This window comes from Betta splendens, chromosome 19, assembly GCF_900634795.4.
Source record: "Betta splendens chromosome 19, fBetSpl5.4, whole genome shotgun sequence".
NCBI classification, from domain to species: domain Eukaryota; kingdom Metazoa; phylum Chordata; class Actinopteri; order Anabantiformes; family Osphronemidae; genus Betta; species Betta splendens.
Window position 1 is genome coordinate 13414820 of NC_040898.2, and position 15785 is coordinate 13430604.

The 15785-nt window shown below is 50.4% G+C and overlaps 1 protein-coding gene across 50 annotated transcripts in view; it reads left to right on the forward strand.

Annotated features, from left to right (window-relative positions):
• Positions 1-15785, forward strand: part of LOC114846020 (ankyrin-3-like) — a 71593-nt gene that overhangs the window by 28923 nt on the left and 26885 nt on the right. For 32 of the 50 annotated variants that reach the window (XR_005897018.2, XR_005897019.2, XM_041068562.2 and 29 more), the window contains exons 2-25: positions 1915-2016; positions 2102-2200; positions 2982-3083; positions 3870-3968; positions 5072-5257; positions 5734-5757; positions 6702-6800; positions 6885-6983; positions 7057-7155; positions 7240-7437; positions 8128-8226; positions 8327-8425; positions 8959-9057; positions 9489-9686; positions 10157-10255; positions 10496-10594; positions 10872-11069; positions 11315-11413; positions 11500-11598; positions 11675-11773; positions 11865-11960; positions 12059-12131; positions 12380-12439; positions 15323-15446. Coding sequence is in view for 48 of the 50 variants with exons in the window: in XM_041068562.2 (XP_040924496.1) it covers positions 1915-2016; positions 2102-2200; positions 2982-3083; positions 3870-3968; positions 5072-5257; positions 5734-5757; positions 6702-6800; positions 6885-6983; positions 7057-7155; positions 7240-7437; positions 8128-8226; positions 8327-8425; positions 8959-9057; positions 9489-9686; positions 10157-10255; positions 10496-10594; positions 10872-11069; positions 11315-11413; positions 11500-11598; positions 11675-11773; positions 11865-11960; positions 12059-12131; positions 12380-12439; positions 15323-15446 (2648 nt within the window). In the remaining 2 variants the exon portion in view is untranslated. Of the gene's footprint in view, positions 1-1914; positions 2017-2101; positions 2201-2981; positions 3084-3869; positions 3969-5071; positions 5258-5733; positions 5758-6701; positions 6801-6884; positions 6984-7056; positions 7156-7239; positions 7438-8127; positions 8227-8326; positions 8426-8958; positions 9058-9488; positions 9687-10156; positions 10256-10495; positions 10595-10871; positions 11070-11314; positions 11414-11499; positions 11599-11674; positions 11774-11864; positions 11961-12058; positions 12132-12379; positions 12440-13645; positions 14692-15322; positions 15447-15785 lie in introns of those variants that run through there. The other 18 variants (XM_041068553.2, XM_055504085.1, XM_055504064.1 and 15 more) reach the window with 8 other exon arrangements.

The window sequence follows — 15785 nt, forward strand, 5'->3', positions numbered from 1 at the left end:
GTCCAGTTACTATCTGCCAAATGGCTGCAGCAGGTTTTAGGGACCTGCAGCTACTGTACATTTGTTTGAATTGAAGACGTGGAGGCCGTACCCAAAACCAGCCGGAATCATGATATGAGCACGTCTGGTGTTATGGCTCTGATTTAGCATAGTTGGCTAAACAGCGCGCCGTGCGTGCAGTGACAGCTGGCGTGGCTGCAGACGGAGCAACCTGAGAACCCGACGATGAACCGAGAGCAGGAACGGACACGAGTGGAGACATTGTCCTTGCTCTGGTGTAGCTTCATTCCTGTGTCACGCGTCCATGCATGTGCTGCTCTGTTTGTTGTGATGCAGTCGTCGCTGGTCCGGTCTCATTTCATCTTCCTCTGATCATGTCTGTGTTTTTATTGGTTGTGATTTGTTCTTAAGATAAAACAGTAGCAGTAACTACATATGGACAATTTTGCCTCTCTTGTAGATACAGTCACACCATTTTACAATAAAATCACACTTGAACCTTTTCATATTCAGCCTAAAGTTTGTTTGTTGTGTGACTTAATGGTCTCAGGTTCACCAACTCTTGAGCCCCTGAGCTTTTTTGTGCTCCAGTTTCTAAGAAGGTGATGCCTTGAGCTGGAATTCAGATAATGCTCTGAGTTATGAGCCGTCGAGCCTGCCGCCACATTTAACTTAAAAGGCTTGGCGTGGTGCCCTACAAGCCCCCTCAGGGACTCAGAACCTCCACGCCTCGCTGCCTCGCAACAAAATTCTTTTATCAAATGCTTTCAGGAAGAGAAAACATGATAATATTTTCATTTTGCATCGCTTGTGTTGAGGCAGTTGGACGTAATATAAGATAAGATCATATAAACTTGGAGCTTCTGAAACACACACTTCCTGTCTCTTGATGCTTCCACACACCTTTGATACATAACTTGTCAGTCAGAGGTTTATGGTTTCAAATTGGTACTCATCATGTCCCTGTTTGCTCCGTGGGTCCCAGCGTTCACCCACGTTGCTTCATTTCGCTCTTAATTAATAAGCTTTGCAGCTGTGCATGTGTTGAATCGATATAAAATGAATCAGTAACACCTCGACGTCCAGCCAGGCCCCTCGCCTCCACTCTGCTCCACTCAGTGGATGCTGACACCGTAAACCGGCCCTGCGTCGGGCCGTGTGTGATGATGAGACCCATTCACCGAGCGGGAAGTGAGCTCAGCCTGAGCCAACAGTCCGTCTACCATAACAAAGCAAAGGGAGCACCATACTCAGCCCACAGCCTGAACCAAGCATTCGTTGTGCATTGAACAGCCAGCGAGGGCGCTGCGTGTGGACCCTGTGGGTGTGGCGGACGAGCGCTGCATTGCAACCATGAAATCGGAGACGCACACTAGCTGCCGGCCTCCTGGCCCGTTTGTCACTCCCCATCACGGAACCGCTCAGTGGCAGTAAATAAGCGACGTGGCTCAAGGTTCGAAGGGTTGAGTACAAGCTGCTTCCTTAAGAGGCCGACATTTGCTCTATTAGCATTGTTAGCTTGTCAGACCAGCGCCTGCATCGCTCTCAGATGTTCTTAGAACAGACCTGGTCGTGCTGCATCTACGTCCAGTGAAACAAGCCCTGACGCTGAGCAAACCTTCTTATCACAGATATAGTAAATCCTCCATTGAGCAGATCTAGTAAATCCCCCGGTCGTGGACTTGGCACCGGCCGCTGGCTTCCTTCGCTGTGGAACCAGGCAGACGCACTGATGCAAGTGGAGTCACTTTGTTGTTGATGTTTCTTCAGCTATTCGCACTCCAGCCTCCAGGGGTTTATGCAGCGTTCATGCACACGTGTATCATAGAGTTTGCTACCATCAAAGGCTCTTCTTCATTATATGACATATTATTCACCCATTCTCACACTGCTGCTCTCTCTGTCCTCCCGCAGACCGACGTCAACGCCTGTTACCTGCGAGCAGCTCGGGCCGGGAACCTAGAGAAAGCCTTGGACTACCTGAAGAATGGGGTGGACATCAACATCTGCAATCAGGTGCGTGTGCGGCACAGGGACCGTCTCACAGACCCGCACCGCTTCCGGGTCCGCAGCCCTCACGTGAGCGTCTCTCTTTGTGCAGAACGGCCTGAATGCGCTCCATCTGGCCTCCAAGGAGGGCCACGTGGAGGTGGTGGCTGAGCTCATCAAGCAGGGCGCCAACGTGGACGCAGCCACCAAGGTGTGTGCCTCCAGCACCCGCACACACTCGGCACACGCGCGGGTCTGCGGCGTCGGCAGCTTCTCCGTCACTGCCCCAGAGGCCGTAAAAGAGATGAATGTGTGCGTCGTATCAGGGAGGGGGGGGGGGTGATCGGCTGTCTCTCACAGCTGGTTGTGGTGCATTTGAATGATTTGATGGTAAAACGTGCTGCAGGAGTGACGTAATGCCTCACAATGAATTCACCCATCAACAGGGAAATCATTCGCTTCAATGAGGCTGCAGTTGCTGCAGTTGTATTTTATTATAAGCAATGGCAGGTGGAGCATTTTAAAGCATTCATAGTTTTATACTGTATGTTCACAACTGTAGCTGTGTAGGAGAAGAGGAGCGTAAGAGGAAACGAGCCATCTAGAGGTTCACGCTCAGGAATGAAGGTGGAGCCTACAGTACTGTATGTGGAAGCAACAGCTGCCTCCTGCTATAGCTGACACCCGCACAACAGGTGCATCCATTAGAGGCTCAGTGCAGCTCAGTCTCACCAAGTTTAGTCTGCGTTCCACACCTCCATCACAGGCCTCACTCACCGCCGTTCACTGTGAAACACCGCGAGCCTCTTGAACCGCTCCTTTGTGTTTTATCGTGTCCCAATGAATCTGAATGATAAATAATGGATGAATGTGATGTGCTTTATACAGAGGTGGCTCTAATGTTTTGGCCAAGTCATTTATTTGAAATATCGTGGCCAAAACATTAGGACCACGTCCTCCAGATTCACAGATGCCTCTCTTTGTTCTTTAAGCAGAAAGGAAACACGGCCCTGCACATAGCGTCGCTCGCCGGTCAGACAGACGTGGTGAAGGAGCTCGTCACACACGGCGCCAACGTCAATGCCCAGTCTCAGGTGAGACGCGTGCACCGTGTCAGCAGTGCTGCCTGACCCACATTCAGCACCAACCCCAAAGCTGTGGGACAGTCAGTGATTGGATGCATCCTCAAATCAGTGCTTCCACTTTACTTTCATCGTGTCCTTGTTTGAGAGCTATTAGAGAAACGCAGTTGGTGCAGTGACACAATAATAAGTAAAAAGAATGGATGAGCCGGAGCAGGAGGGGTTGTGCATGCTTAAGTCATTTCAGGATGAGGGTGTTGCTATGGTGACGGGTGTTCTCGGCCCTGTTCACGAGTCAAATCACAAATGCACAGACACAAGGAGATACAATGAGTCATGTTCAACTTTAGCTCCAGATCAGCTTTTATCTGCACAGCTATCAGGCGTGGGGCATGTGTGGAGGTGAGAGTATGTGCTCCACGATAAGAGCACTGTAGTGGTGCATTCGAGTGCAGTTGGAAAAGACAGTGCCCCTGCTTTGAGCTAGGAGCATCAAGATGAAGGAAATATTCTACAAATTCAATTAAGCAGCTAAAAAATATATATAAATCAAAATGAATTGGGGCAATTAATCATAATAATGCAAATAGAAATCCAATATTGTCACACAGCAATTGTGCCTATTGATTTCTAACATGAGCCACAGTGACCTTCAGCATCACATATTGGTCATAAACAAAGTTTTTCTAATGATAATAAGTTTTATGAGGCCTCTGCTTGTGTTTCCTTCAGTGAGGTCCAGTCTGTCTAGTCTTCACGCATGGCGATAGTGACCGTGATTGCTTTGTTCTGTTGCAGAATGGCTTCACTCCTCTGTACATGGCGGCGCAGGAGAACCACCTGGAGGTGGTGCAGTTCCTACTGGACCACGGGTCGAGTCAGAGCATCGCCACGGAGGTACAGGACGCACGCCGACGGGCACGAAGCGCTGAGGCGCCAGAGTTAAGGCCTGTTTGCACACACATTAACGAGGCCGTGACAGTAATGAGCACCGTTCATCCCGGGCCTCATTTAGCCTCCATATAATTACGCTGCCACTGTGACCAACACACAACTGTAGCGGGGAACCAGGGGCACATTTAGGAACCAGAAGCTCATCAGATGAGGTAGAAACTAAGCTACAGAGGTTGGTGAGGTAGAGAATGAGGTGGGGCAGGGTGACTCATTCAGACTGACCTTGATTCATCCAGCGCCTGCAGTAGCGCTGACTGCCGACCGGCTGCAGACATGTGACGAGCATCCTCGCTTTGATTAATCGTCCATCTGTACTCAGCTGCTGATGAGTGTTTTTATTGGGTTGTTTTTGGGAGTTCTCTGACTTTCCCCTTTCACCAGCTCTCTCCCCGTCTCCCTCGTCCTCTCCCCTCCTCCCCACTGTGCTGACTCTCTGAATTATTCATGCGGGGAAATGTAGCATGTATTCATGTTTGAAGCAACTCCCAGTGCTGAATAATTCATACTCATCCATCCCATCGCAGCAGCAGCAGCCAGGATTAACAATGCCCTGTATTAATAAGAATTAAAGCAGAGAATTCACAACTAAAGCAGAATCGCTAAAATATTAAAATGTAGTTTATCCTTTAATATTGTAACATAGAACAAAGGGTGTGTTTGTGTTGCACTCCATCTTTCAGCATCTTGTGCTGTTTGGTCGAGGGATTTGTTTCTAATTCAGTTTTGTGCTTTTTAAGGTTAGAAGATGAAGATCAAACCCCATCGCTGCTGTTTCTGTTGTCTGTCTGCCTCTAGAAGCTATTTTAGGTCTGATTGAGTCCTCCCTGAGCTCCTGAATGCATAATAAAGCTGGGGACCGGGTGCGAGCGGGGATTTGGGATGAAATGCTTAACGAGGCTAAACTGAGGCTTTTGAAGGTGTTTGTTTGCTGTGTGTGCGATCTGTGGGTGTGTTTGTTTATCAGCTTTGATGCTTCGCCACCGCAGAGATGCTGAGTTGCTTTTATTCACGCGGTCCGTGGCTGTTTGCGCTGTTTGTCTCCTCAGGACGGCTTCACCCCGCTGGCGGTGGCGCTGCAGCAGGGCCACGACCAGGTGGTTTCGCTGCTGCTGGAGAACGACACCAAGGGGAAGGTGCGTCTGCCGGCGCTGCACATCGCCGCCCGCAAAGACGACACCAAGGCGGCCGCCCTGCTGCTGCAGAGCGACCACAACGCTGACGTGGAGTCCAAGGTAAACGCTGGGCAGGTCCAAGGTGAAGGGCGCCCATCCCTCCGCTTCTGTTTGTTCCACATTTACCCCCTTTACACTTCGACCCAGTGGCTTGAATCTGTCTCATGCTGAACCTGAGGCTGCGACAGGCTGCAGCCGTACAGTGACCAGCAGCTCAGATAATAGACGGATCATCGTTCTGCACCTCCTGTACAGTAGTCTACAGTCTGTAAAGCCTGAGGCATTGATAATAACTGAGAAAACAGCCTGCGTTACTTTAGGCGAGAGCCGCAGCCCATCGTCCCGCTGTGTTTACCTCCGTGTGGTCTCCATTATCTCCATCATCGTAGCCATCTGACAGCTTGGTGCAGCCGTGGTGGTGTTGTTGATGTTGTTGTTGTTGCTGTGGTGCACTAACCGCCCCATTCTCCTCCTCCTCCCTCTATTTGTGCCTTTTTCTTACCCCACCGCGTCCCCCCTTCCTTTCTCCCCTCTAGATGATGGTGAATAGAACAACAGAGGTACCTCTTCTCTTCTCTTCTCTTCTCTTCTCTTCTCTTCTCTTCTCTTCTCTTCTCTTCTCTTCTCTTCTCTTCTCTTCTCTTCTCTTCTCTTCTCTTCTCTTCTCTTCCTCTTCCTCTCTTCCTCTTCCTCTTCCTCTTCCTCTCCTTCACTCATGGTCACCATTGCAAAGCCTTCTGTCTGCTGGCATGGACATTAAATGCTGGCATGAATGCTTTTGCTGCTGCTGACAGTAACTCACCTACTGTGTGTGGCCTGCATCACATTTCAGCTTTATTTTTGTGCATTCAGGGGCAGAAGTTAAACAGATATCAGTTATTTTAAATGTCGCCAACTTTGAACAACTAAACTAATTCACACAGACTGAAGCATTGATTCAGAACACGTGTGCCTCACTACAGTTACTACAGACAATTACATTACTTATTGATTGAATCTTTTTATTATTTAGCTCCAAAGCTCTCATCCAGCTGTTTTATAAATACTGTAGGAAAAATGAAACCAAAGACTAAACTATTTCAGAATGTTCTTTATTATTGCATCTTTATATTAACTGGGATTTTTGCCATTCATCCAGCTTTTTTGTTTTTCTCGTTGATGAGAACATATCACAGAAGAACCACTAAGTGTCGCGGATTCACTGGTCCAGCATGGTTTCCACTCTGACAGACGTTTAGGTGAACGTGCCCACACTTAACCCACGTTTTAGCATGTAGCTCCCCTGCAGCGCTGCGGGGCTGTACCTAATAAAATGGCCACCCTCCTTTTTATCACTGTTGCATGACGTCTGACCAGCGTTGCCCTGTGCTCTGTCCACCTGCTTCTGGCACTCGCTGCTGTGTGCGGTTTCCCATGGTGCTTTGCTCCTGGCTCACGGGGAGACGGGCTGGGCTTCTCTTTAACTGGTTCTCCTGTGCTTCTGTCCCTTTCGCCCCGTTTCCAGAGCGGCTTCACTCCCCTCCACATCGCGTCTCACTACGGGAACATCAACGTGGCGACGCTGCTGCTCAACAGAGGAGCAGCCGTGGACTTCAAAGCCAGGGTGGGTCCAGAGACGTCTGATGCACAGTCTGACAGACAGTCAGAGGCGGGATGTCTGTGACAGTGATGCTTCCTTTCCCCTCAGAACGACATCACACCATTGCACGTAGCATCCAAGCGCGGGAACAGTAACATGGTGCGGCTGCTGGTGGAGAGAGGAGCCAAGATCGACGCGCGGACCAAGGTTTGCGCACGCACACGCCACCCACATCTGTGCAGCTGTGTCGCAGTCCAACACACTGCTCCTGTCACGTCAGGACGGCCTCACGCCGCTCCACTGTGGAGCCCGGAGTGGCCACGAGCAGGTGGTGGAGATGCTGCTGGACCGAGGAGCTCCCATCCTGTCCAAGACCAAGGTGAACCCGGGACCCGGCTCCGTTCCCCGCGTCCCCGTCCTCCTTCCTCCCTCTTACAGTACGTGTGCTCCGCTCCCCCTCCAGAACGGCCTGTCGCCGCTGCACATGGCCACGCAGGGAGACCACCTGAACTGCGTGCAGCTGCTGCTGCACCACGAGGTGCCCGTGGACGACGTGACCAACGACTACCTGACGGCGCTGCACGTGGCCGCCCACTGCGGACACTACAAGGTGGCGAAGGTCATAGTGGACAAGAAGGCCAACCCCAACGCCAAGGCGCTGGTGAGCAGCAGTAATGAACGGATCCCTCAGGATGAATGGACGACTTAGGTCAGAAAAAACATCTGTAAAAGACATTTTCTTTACAACTCAACACGTTTATGAGCTCTCAGTCGTACATGTGTGGATTATTAAGGCCAGATTAAACATTTGTTTGTTTACAGCATAACTAGAAATTATTGAGGAAGCAAGGACACTAGAGAGAACGTAACAGATGTTGATGAATAAAACAGATAATGCCAGTGTCTTACTGGTTAATGTGTGTTTGTAATGGGAGACGTCTGGGTGTGGTTAGAGAACTGGGACTTTATAGTCTGAGAGAATGAGCAGGGGGAAAAAAAGCTCTTGGAGAGGAAAATGAAGTCATAGGACCGAGCCAGAAACCTCAAAGTCAGGAGAGTAAAGAGGGAGGGAGGTGAGCTGGCGAGAAGTGCGTTGTAAAGAGAAATATCTCCTTCACTTTGACGCTCCTGCTCTGTTTGCTGCGCTCAGTTATTTCCGCACATGCTTGTCTGCTTCGCTTGAAGAGAGTCTGAGGATAAAAGTGGAGGGAAGAGACAGAAGGGGAAATGGAAAGACGCTGCCGCTTCGCACTCCACTGTATTTTCCACGCACCGATCCAGATTTGTCAGGCCCACAAAGACCCGTCGGACTATTTTTACTCTAAACTATCCTTGTTTCCCGGTTTGTTAGAATGGTTTCACTCCGCTGCACATCGCCTGTAAGAAGAACAGAGTCAAGGTGATGGAGCTGCTTCTGAAGCACGGGGCGTCCATTCAGGCGGTGACCGAGGTTTGTGTCACGGAGGGACCGTCTCCACCAGAACCAGCACCTTTCAACGTTCCGCCATCGTTCTAGCATGTTTTCCTCCTGTGTGTCCTCCTCTCCTCAGTCTGGCCTGACTCCGATCCATGTCGCAGCCTTCATGGGACATGAAAACATCGTGCACCAGCTCATCAACCACGGGGCGTCACCAAACACCAGCAACGTGGTGAGTTCACCGGGTTCTTTGAATGGGTTCTTCGTCTAATTTTTTAACTTGAACTCTGAAAGATAGTGAAGTTGCAGGCGCACGTGGCTTCACTTTAAGGCTCCGATGCTCCAGTGGAAACTGTCAGATTCCCTCATAATGACAGAGGGTGAGAACAGGCTTAGTGATGGTAAACGTCCAGTAATTTGAGCTCATTGTTTAGGATCTGCTTCATTTTTACTCTGCTGCTGATAAAGAGAGAGAGAGGGAGAGAGAGAGTATGAAAGGAAGAGACGTGTGCTGCTCAGGCGACTCCTCAACCCCAACTATTTGGGCGCCCACGCCGTGTCTGTGGCCAGGTTACCGTAGAAACGGAGCATTATGGGCCGTCGTTCTGGTGAGCTGGGTGTGGAGAGCGAGGGGGTCTCTGCCGTTCTGCTCCTCTCTCTCTGTGTACTCTGTGTGAGCTTTTTAGGAGCCGAAGGAGGGATTTGGAGAGCGACTCTGACTTTGGGACTAACTTCTGATCCCTGTGTGTGTTGTGTGCGTTCCAGAGGGGGGAGACGGCGCTCCACATGGCAGCGAGGGCGGGACAGTCCAACGTGGTCCGGTACCTGGTCCAGAACGGAGCTCGGGTTGATGCCAAGGCCAAGGTAGACGACGTGGGGACAAAGTTCTGAATTCTGAATACAAAGGAACACATTGGAGCAGTTCGTAGCCGTGTAGTAACGAGCCTGCGTCATGCACATGTTAATTACTGGGTAATTACAGCTCAGAGTCTCCTGGTGCCCGATGCAGAGTCTTGTTTCTACTGGACCTGCAGGACTTTCTAACATATTGTTAATGACTTGAACTGGGAGCTGGTTCCTCCCATTCTACATTCTACTTATGTGGAAACTCTGAGAACCACAACCAGGCTCTGAGATCTTCAATGTATGACTCCACATTTAGCAACTACATGTTGGTGGAGACAGAAGCGAAGCCAGAAGAGTGAAGCTCATATTTTCATTCATCGCGACTCCAGGCGGTTCTGGCTGTGCAGCGAGCGCTTGGTTCCAGCGTTTCCGTCTCCTTTGCCTTGCAGGACGACCAGACTCCGCTGCACATCTCCAGCCGTCTGGGCAAGCAGGACATTGTCCAGCAGCTGTTGGCCAGCGGGGCGGACCCCGACGCCGTGACCAGCACCGGCTACACCCCTCTGCACCTGGCGGCCCGGGAGGGCCACCGAGACGTGGCTGCGGCGCTGCTCGACCAGGGCGCTCATCTGGGCATCACCACCAAGGTACGACCCAACACTTAGATGCAGCACCGCTGAGGTGGAGTAAGTCTACGGCTGCTGCATCCAGTTAGAATATGAGGTTTCATCATGTCTCAAACACATGGGGAGTCAAAGCTGAACCGCTGCCAGTGGAAGAGTTGGGTCATAACATTTGTTGGCCAAATATTAGAGTGTGAAACTCCATTAGAGCATATTATGACCACAGGGTTCAGCTATTTGAGGAAAGTACCGAACCCCAAGCACTGTGTGCTTTTCCTTGTGACTTTTATATGACTAGATGTCAGAAGAGGAAGGAAGATGCTTTTTGATTTAATCTCCACTTACATTTACAGCCATTGCTAGTGATGCACCAGTGATCCAAGCTGTGAGACGGTTTTGCACGAGACCAATGCATAAGTTGTACCTTATTTCACGATGCACGTGAACACACGCAGAGCTTGATGTCCGCGTCTTGTTGCCGTGTGTGTCGTCAGAAGGGCTTCACTCCTCTGCACGTGGCAGCCAAGTACGGGAAGATGGAGGTGGCCAACCTGCTGCTGCAGAAGAACGCTGCCCCGGACGCGTCTGGGAAGGTAAAGGATCAGCAGCGCGTGTCTGCGAGAGGATGAGTGGCAGTAAGACGCAGTGTGTGAGCCACAGCCTGCAGTGACACGCTGTGACTCAGCTCTGGTTGTAGTGAATGAGTTCAGATGAGGGGATGACTCACTAATCTCACCTTGTGGCACATCTGTCTCATTAATACGTCCTGCGGCTCTGAGCCAGCGTGCGTCCTGGTCACCACCTAACACCAGGCCGTGTGTGTGTTTGTTCAGAGTGGGCTAACTCCACTGCATGTGGCAGCTCACTACGACAACCAGAAGGTGGCGCTGCTCCTGCTCAACCAGGGAGCCTCTCCTCACGCTGCTGCGAAGGTGAGTCCAAGCGCCAGTTTGATTGTTGGTCATGCCTTTCCGTTCGGCTGGAGGTGGCGCGCGTCTGGCCTAGTTTCAGTCGCCCACATGCAAACGCGCTGGGCTGTGATTGGTCGGTTGAGTCCGGCTTCCACCCTAACAGCAGCGACTCAAAACCAGAATTTACCAATGACTTTTACTGCTGATTGAAAGAATAAAGCACACTTTTATAGTTATACCAAAAGAATATAAAAGACAGTTTGTAATCACTGAGTTTCTTCTGGGTTTCTTCCCACAGAACGGCTACACGCCGCTGCACATCGCAGCCAAGAAGAACCAGATGGAGATCACCACCACGCTGCTGGAGTACGGAGCCTCCACCAACGCGGTGACGCGGCAGGGCATCACGCCGCTGCACCTCGCGGCCCAGGAGGGCAACGTGGACGTGGTGACGCTGCTGCTGGCGCGAGACGCCCCCATCAACCCAGGCAACAAGGTGTGCGGGGCGCCAGATCCAAGAGCCGGGGAGACGCCGCTCTGCACGGCTGTTCATGCTGCCAACTTGGGTTTAATGCCCTTCACTTTGCCTCAATAATGACAGAGCCTCCGTCCCAGACTGTTGCTTATTACCAGCGGCTTCAGTCTCCAAACCAGTCATTTAGCTCCAGACATGCATTTCTGGGCTTCGTATTCAGCTCATTCCTGAACCTGTGTCTTTCATGTTTATTTGTGTCCTGTCAGTCTGGTCTGACTCCGCTGCACCTGGCTGCCCAGGAGGATAAAGTAAACGTCGCTGAGGTTTTAGTGAACCAGGGAGCTACCGTGGACCCCGAGACCAAGGTACCGGGTCACATGATGGAGAATAATGGGTTGAAAGCAGCGTAAACCACAACAATTACACTCTTTTTTCACCTCCATGTCATCAGCTGGGATACACGCCCCTCCACGTGGCCTGTCACTATGGCAACATCAAGATGGTCAACTTCCTGCTGAAAAACCAGGCGAAGGTCAACGTCAAGACCAAGGTGAGAGATGAGTCTGCAAAGTGGGGCGCGCGCGTTGTGTCGAGCGTCTCTCACGGACATGTCGTGTTTCCTGCAGAACGGCTACACACCCCTCCATCAGGCTGCACAGCAGGGACACACACACATCATCAACCTGCTGCTACATCATGGAGCGTCGCCAAACGAACTCACGGCTGTTAGTGAAACAGACTCCACCCCACGAATATGAATGTTCTCCTAGTCTAATGAATCCATCCTTAGACTTGTGCCATATTTTGTTTGCGTAGAACGGCAACAGCGCCCTGTCCATCGCCAGGAGGCTCGGCTACATCTCTGTAGTGGACACGCTCAAGGTGGTCACGGAGGAAACTCTGATAACGCAGGTGCGTCTGCGCCGTGTGACCTTCTGCATTAATGCTTCACAGCGGAGGCTTTGAAAAGGCCGCAGTCAAAGCATTCAGAGATTGTCTCTCTTCACCAGACTGTGACCGAGAAGCACAGGATGAACGTTCCTGAGACCATGAACGAGGTGCTGGACATGTCCGACGACGAAGGTAACCATTCATTTCACAGGATGGGAAATCATGACCTCAATCATTAAATCTGGGAAAGTCATTCAGCTTTTGATCAGGTTATTTATGATTTAATGTTTCCACCATTTGCAGCAGTCACAGTTTCAGATGCACATAAATCCATTTCTCATTTTTACTTCTTACTTTGCTCATGATTTTTGCTGTTTGATTTTTCCATAGTGTTTGGTTCCTTTCTCCCTCTAACCTTCTCCTCCATCCCAATCACACAGTCTTTAAAGCCAATGTCCCAGAAATGATCACAGAGGACTATTTATCTGATGTGGACGAAGGTATTTTTATTCATCTTACTTACTTTTTTTTCTTTATTTAACTCGTTCTGTTTGTCAGTTCTGTGTTATTACCTTTGTTTCTCTTTCTTTCTTAATTAACATGGTTTCAGTGGAGTCAAGCTTGATGTGTATGTAATTATCTCCTGTCTAGCTTTGTGTACACACAACACTGTACTTCCATCTGCTTCTCTCCTCCACCTTTTCAGGCAGCTTTAAATAGTTCTATGCATCGAAATGCAGCAAATATGCTTTTGTCTTTCTCCCGGTTGTCATGCCAACCGTCTGCATATGGCGTTGTGGAGTGGGTAACAGATTTCTTTTCACACCATGAGTGTGTGTGTGTGTGTGTGTGTGTGTGTGTGTGTGTGTGTGTGTGTGTGTGTGTGTGTGTGTGTGTGTGTGTGTGAGTAGACCGCACACACACACTCGGTCCTTTGTCCTTGGAGGCTTGTTCGTGGCGCTTTCATTGTAGTTTCACAGGTTCGGGCCAAAGCAAACATGGCGTCAGCTGCTGGAGTGTGTGTTTAGTTTGTGTGTGGGTGCTCCTGGTTTCTATGGCTCAGAGCGGCTGAACTTGAACTCTCACTGACTGATCCTAACGAGATGCAGACAGGGAAAAAGCTGGTAATGGATACATTGAGATTTTTCAATGTGTGGTTTCTTATATTTTCTCCTGGCTCCTTCTGCTGTTTTTATTCAAAACATAAGTCTGCAGTGACTGTAAGAACGGTGACGTCTTTTTCAGGTTGCTTTGTCGCTTAGAGGTTTTGTAGCTGGTAAACCTCAGCAGCTCTAAAGCTCCCCACAGTGATCACACATATTATGGGATTAGTCGTAGTATCACAGGTCATGCGAGGGAGATGGAAAACAGTTATTTGCAAGTTCATATAAGATTGATAATTGCATAAAGGAAACACAGCAGACAGTGGACATATAGTAGAGGTTGTGTGTGAGTTGTTGATTTGTCTGGTAGAGTTTTAGTGTGGACCATCTTTAGCCGGACAGGTCTAAAAATAAATAACTCTAGGAACACAGGAGCTCACATGGCAGCCGAGTAACTGCAGCGATTTACATCTCCAGTTACAAACACGCACGCACACACACACACACACACACAGACACACACACAGACACACACACACACACACACACACACACACACACACAGTCCGTGATCCAAATCTGGACGGCCCACAAACGCTGGGAAGCCCTCATTAAACCACAGAGTCTAAAAAACTTTTACTAATTTTAACAGTGCTTTAATGAATGAACTAAATAATTAGAAACAGTGTCAACTTCACTTGTTGACCCTTTGTTGCTTTCATCTTTGCTCCTGGTGCAGAGCTTTGATTGGGACATTTCACATTCTATTCATAGCATTTGCTATTTAAAAGTGAAACAGTTCCAATAATAACAAGACAACCTGCTTATTTGTGAGATTGGAACTGATGATGACATTGAAGACATTTAAGACGCTCACGTACTGTAGCTACTAATGTAAAGTTCATTGTTGTGATCAGCAGTACGTTCTGCTGCTAAACTGTTATTGTCTGGCTTTTAATCGTGTAGGTTGAACATGTGGACGTTTGCTTTGTTTTCCAACTGACTGAATTAGCTGTGGGTGGATTCGTCCCGTGATAGAATGCAACACTAGTGATTTCACCACATTCCTCTCGCATCAGTCAGCGCCGGGCTGCACGAACCTGCACAAACCTCGAGCGATTCCCCAAAAGCCTCTATGACTGGAGGGAAAGCGAGGGAGTGAGGTGAACAGGCCAAGATCGAGAGCAGGACGGAAGAAAGTCGTGTGAAGGCAGGAATTTGAACTATTTGGGTAGAACATGTGGACAGACAGGTACAGGTGGAGCATAAACCAACTAACAAAATATAAAAGGTGAGGCTCTACATGTGCTTCTATAGGAAGAATTTAGATGTTAGACGCTTTAGTTGAGTCACACACCCACTTGCTATTTCTGTCCTGCTGTGAGATCTCGGTGCTCTGAATACACACACACACACACACACACACACACACACACACACACACACACACACACACACACACTGGATAATCCCGGAGCGGGGCGGGTAGGCGGGAGAAAGCCGACCCGTCGGTGTGAGCGGCAGGCTGTGAAAAGAGAGAGAGAGAGAAAGACGGAGCGAGCGAGGTTACAAGTCAAAGAAAAGTTAGTTCGGCTGCGAAACCCTGCAAAGTGCACGGCTCGGCTGAATGAGGTGCTTTAAAGGCGGAGGTGAGTCGTGTAGGGGTCCGCACTTGTTGAATGAGAATGGACTGGAATGTCAGAAGGAGTCTGCAGAGTGTGTTAGCGTGAGGAGGGAGAGTTCGGGGGGAGGGGTGCTGCAGCAGCAGGGGACGGGGGACGGCGGAGGTGGAGGGGTCTCCGGGGCTTTGTCGGGGCTGGAATGCCGCCCCATTCTCTCTGCACGCCCCCAGTCGCTCCTCCGGTTCAGCGGGAGGTTATTGGAGCCACGGAGCTGAGGGGAGAAGCATGCTGCTGCTGGCTGTGCTCCTGCCCGGCCTCCACCTCCTTCACCTCCTTCACCCACTGCAGCCGCTGCAGCCGCTGCACCGGACTGGAGGTCACTCCACAGTGACTGGGTTTGAATCAAAGGCTGCTGCCGCTGCTGCTGCTGCTGCACTAACCGGAGCCCAGACCAAAAGCTTCCAGTGACAGTGACATTTGGAGCACAGATAAGCTGGAAAACAGCCTGTGGGCAGAGGCTGCATTGACCTGCGCGCTGTGGACGAGCTGTGGATGAGAGCGCAGGACGTGTTTGTGCCCAGCGAGCGGCTGCTTGGAGACCTCCAGCCTATTACGCGCTTCTGAAAGCCAGGATTTCTGTTTTTTTTATTGCCACCAGGTGATGACGCGATGACGGGGGACACGGACAAGTATCTGGCCCCCCAGGACCTGCGGGAGCTGGGGGACGACTCGCTCCCTCAGGAGGGCTACATGGGCTTCAGCGTCGGCGCCAGATCACAGAGGTAAAAGGCACTCAGGTCTCGGCTGGTTTTGACGCGTGCAGAAGGAGGACGTTCGTCCAGGCGTCCTCACACAATCACATTTACTGTACTTTGCTTTGCTTGAGCCGTGCTGCTGTACTGTAGGTGGCCACGGGCGAGAGGTCATAGGTCGCTGTGAGCCACAACACGCACACAAAAGGGGGGGGTTATTGAATATGTGAGGGGTGACACACGGACGCTGAGCCACAGGAAATTAGAAACACGTTCGATTGCATGGCCTTGAGCTGTGGGTCACATCAACACACGCTGGCTGAGTGTGCGTGGGACTGGCTGTCGCAAATGGACCCTCTGTAGGTGGAG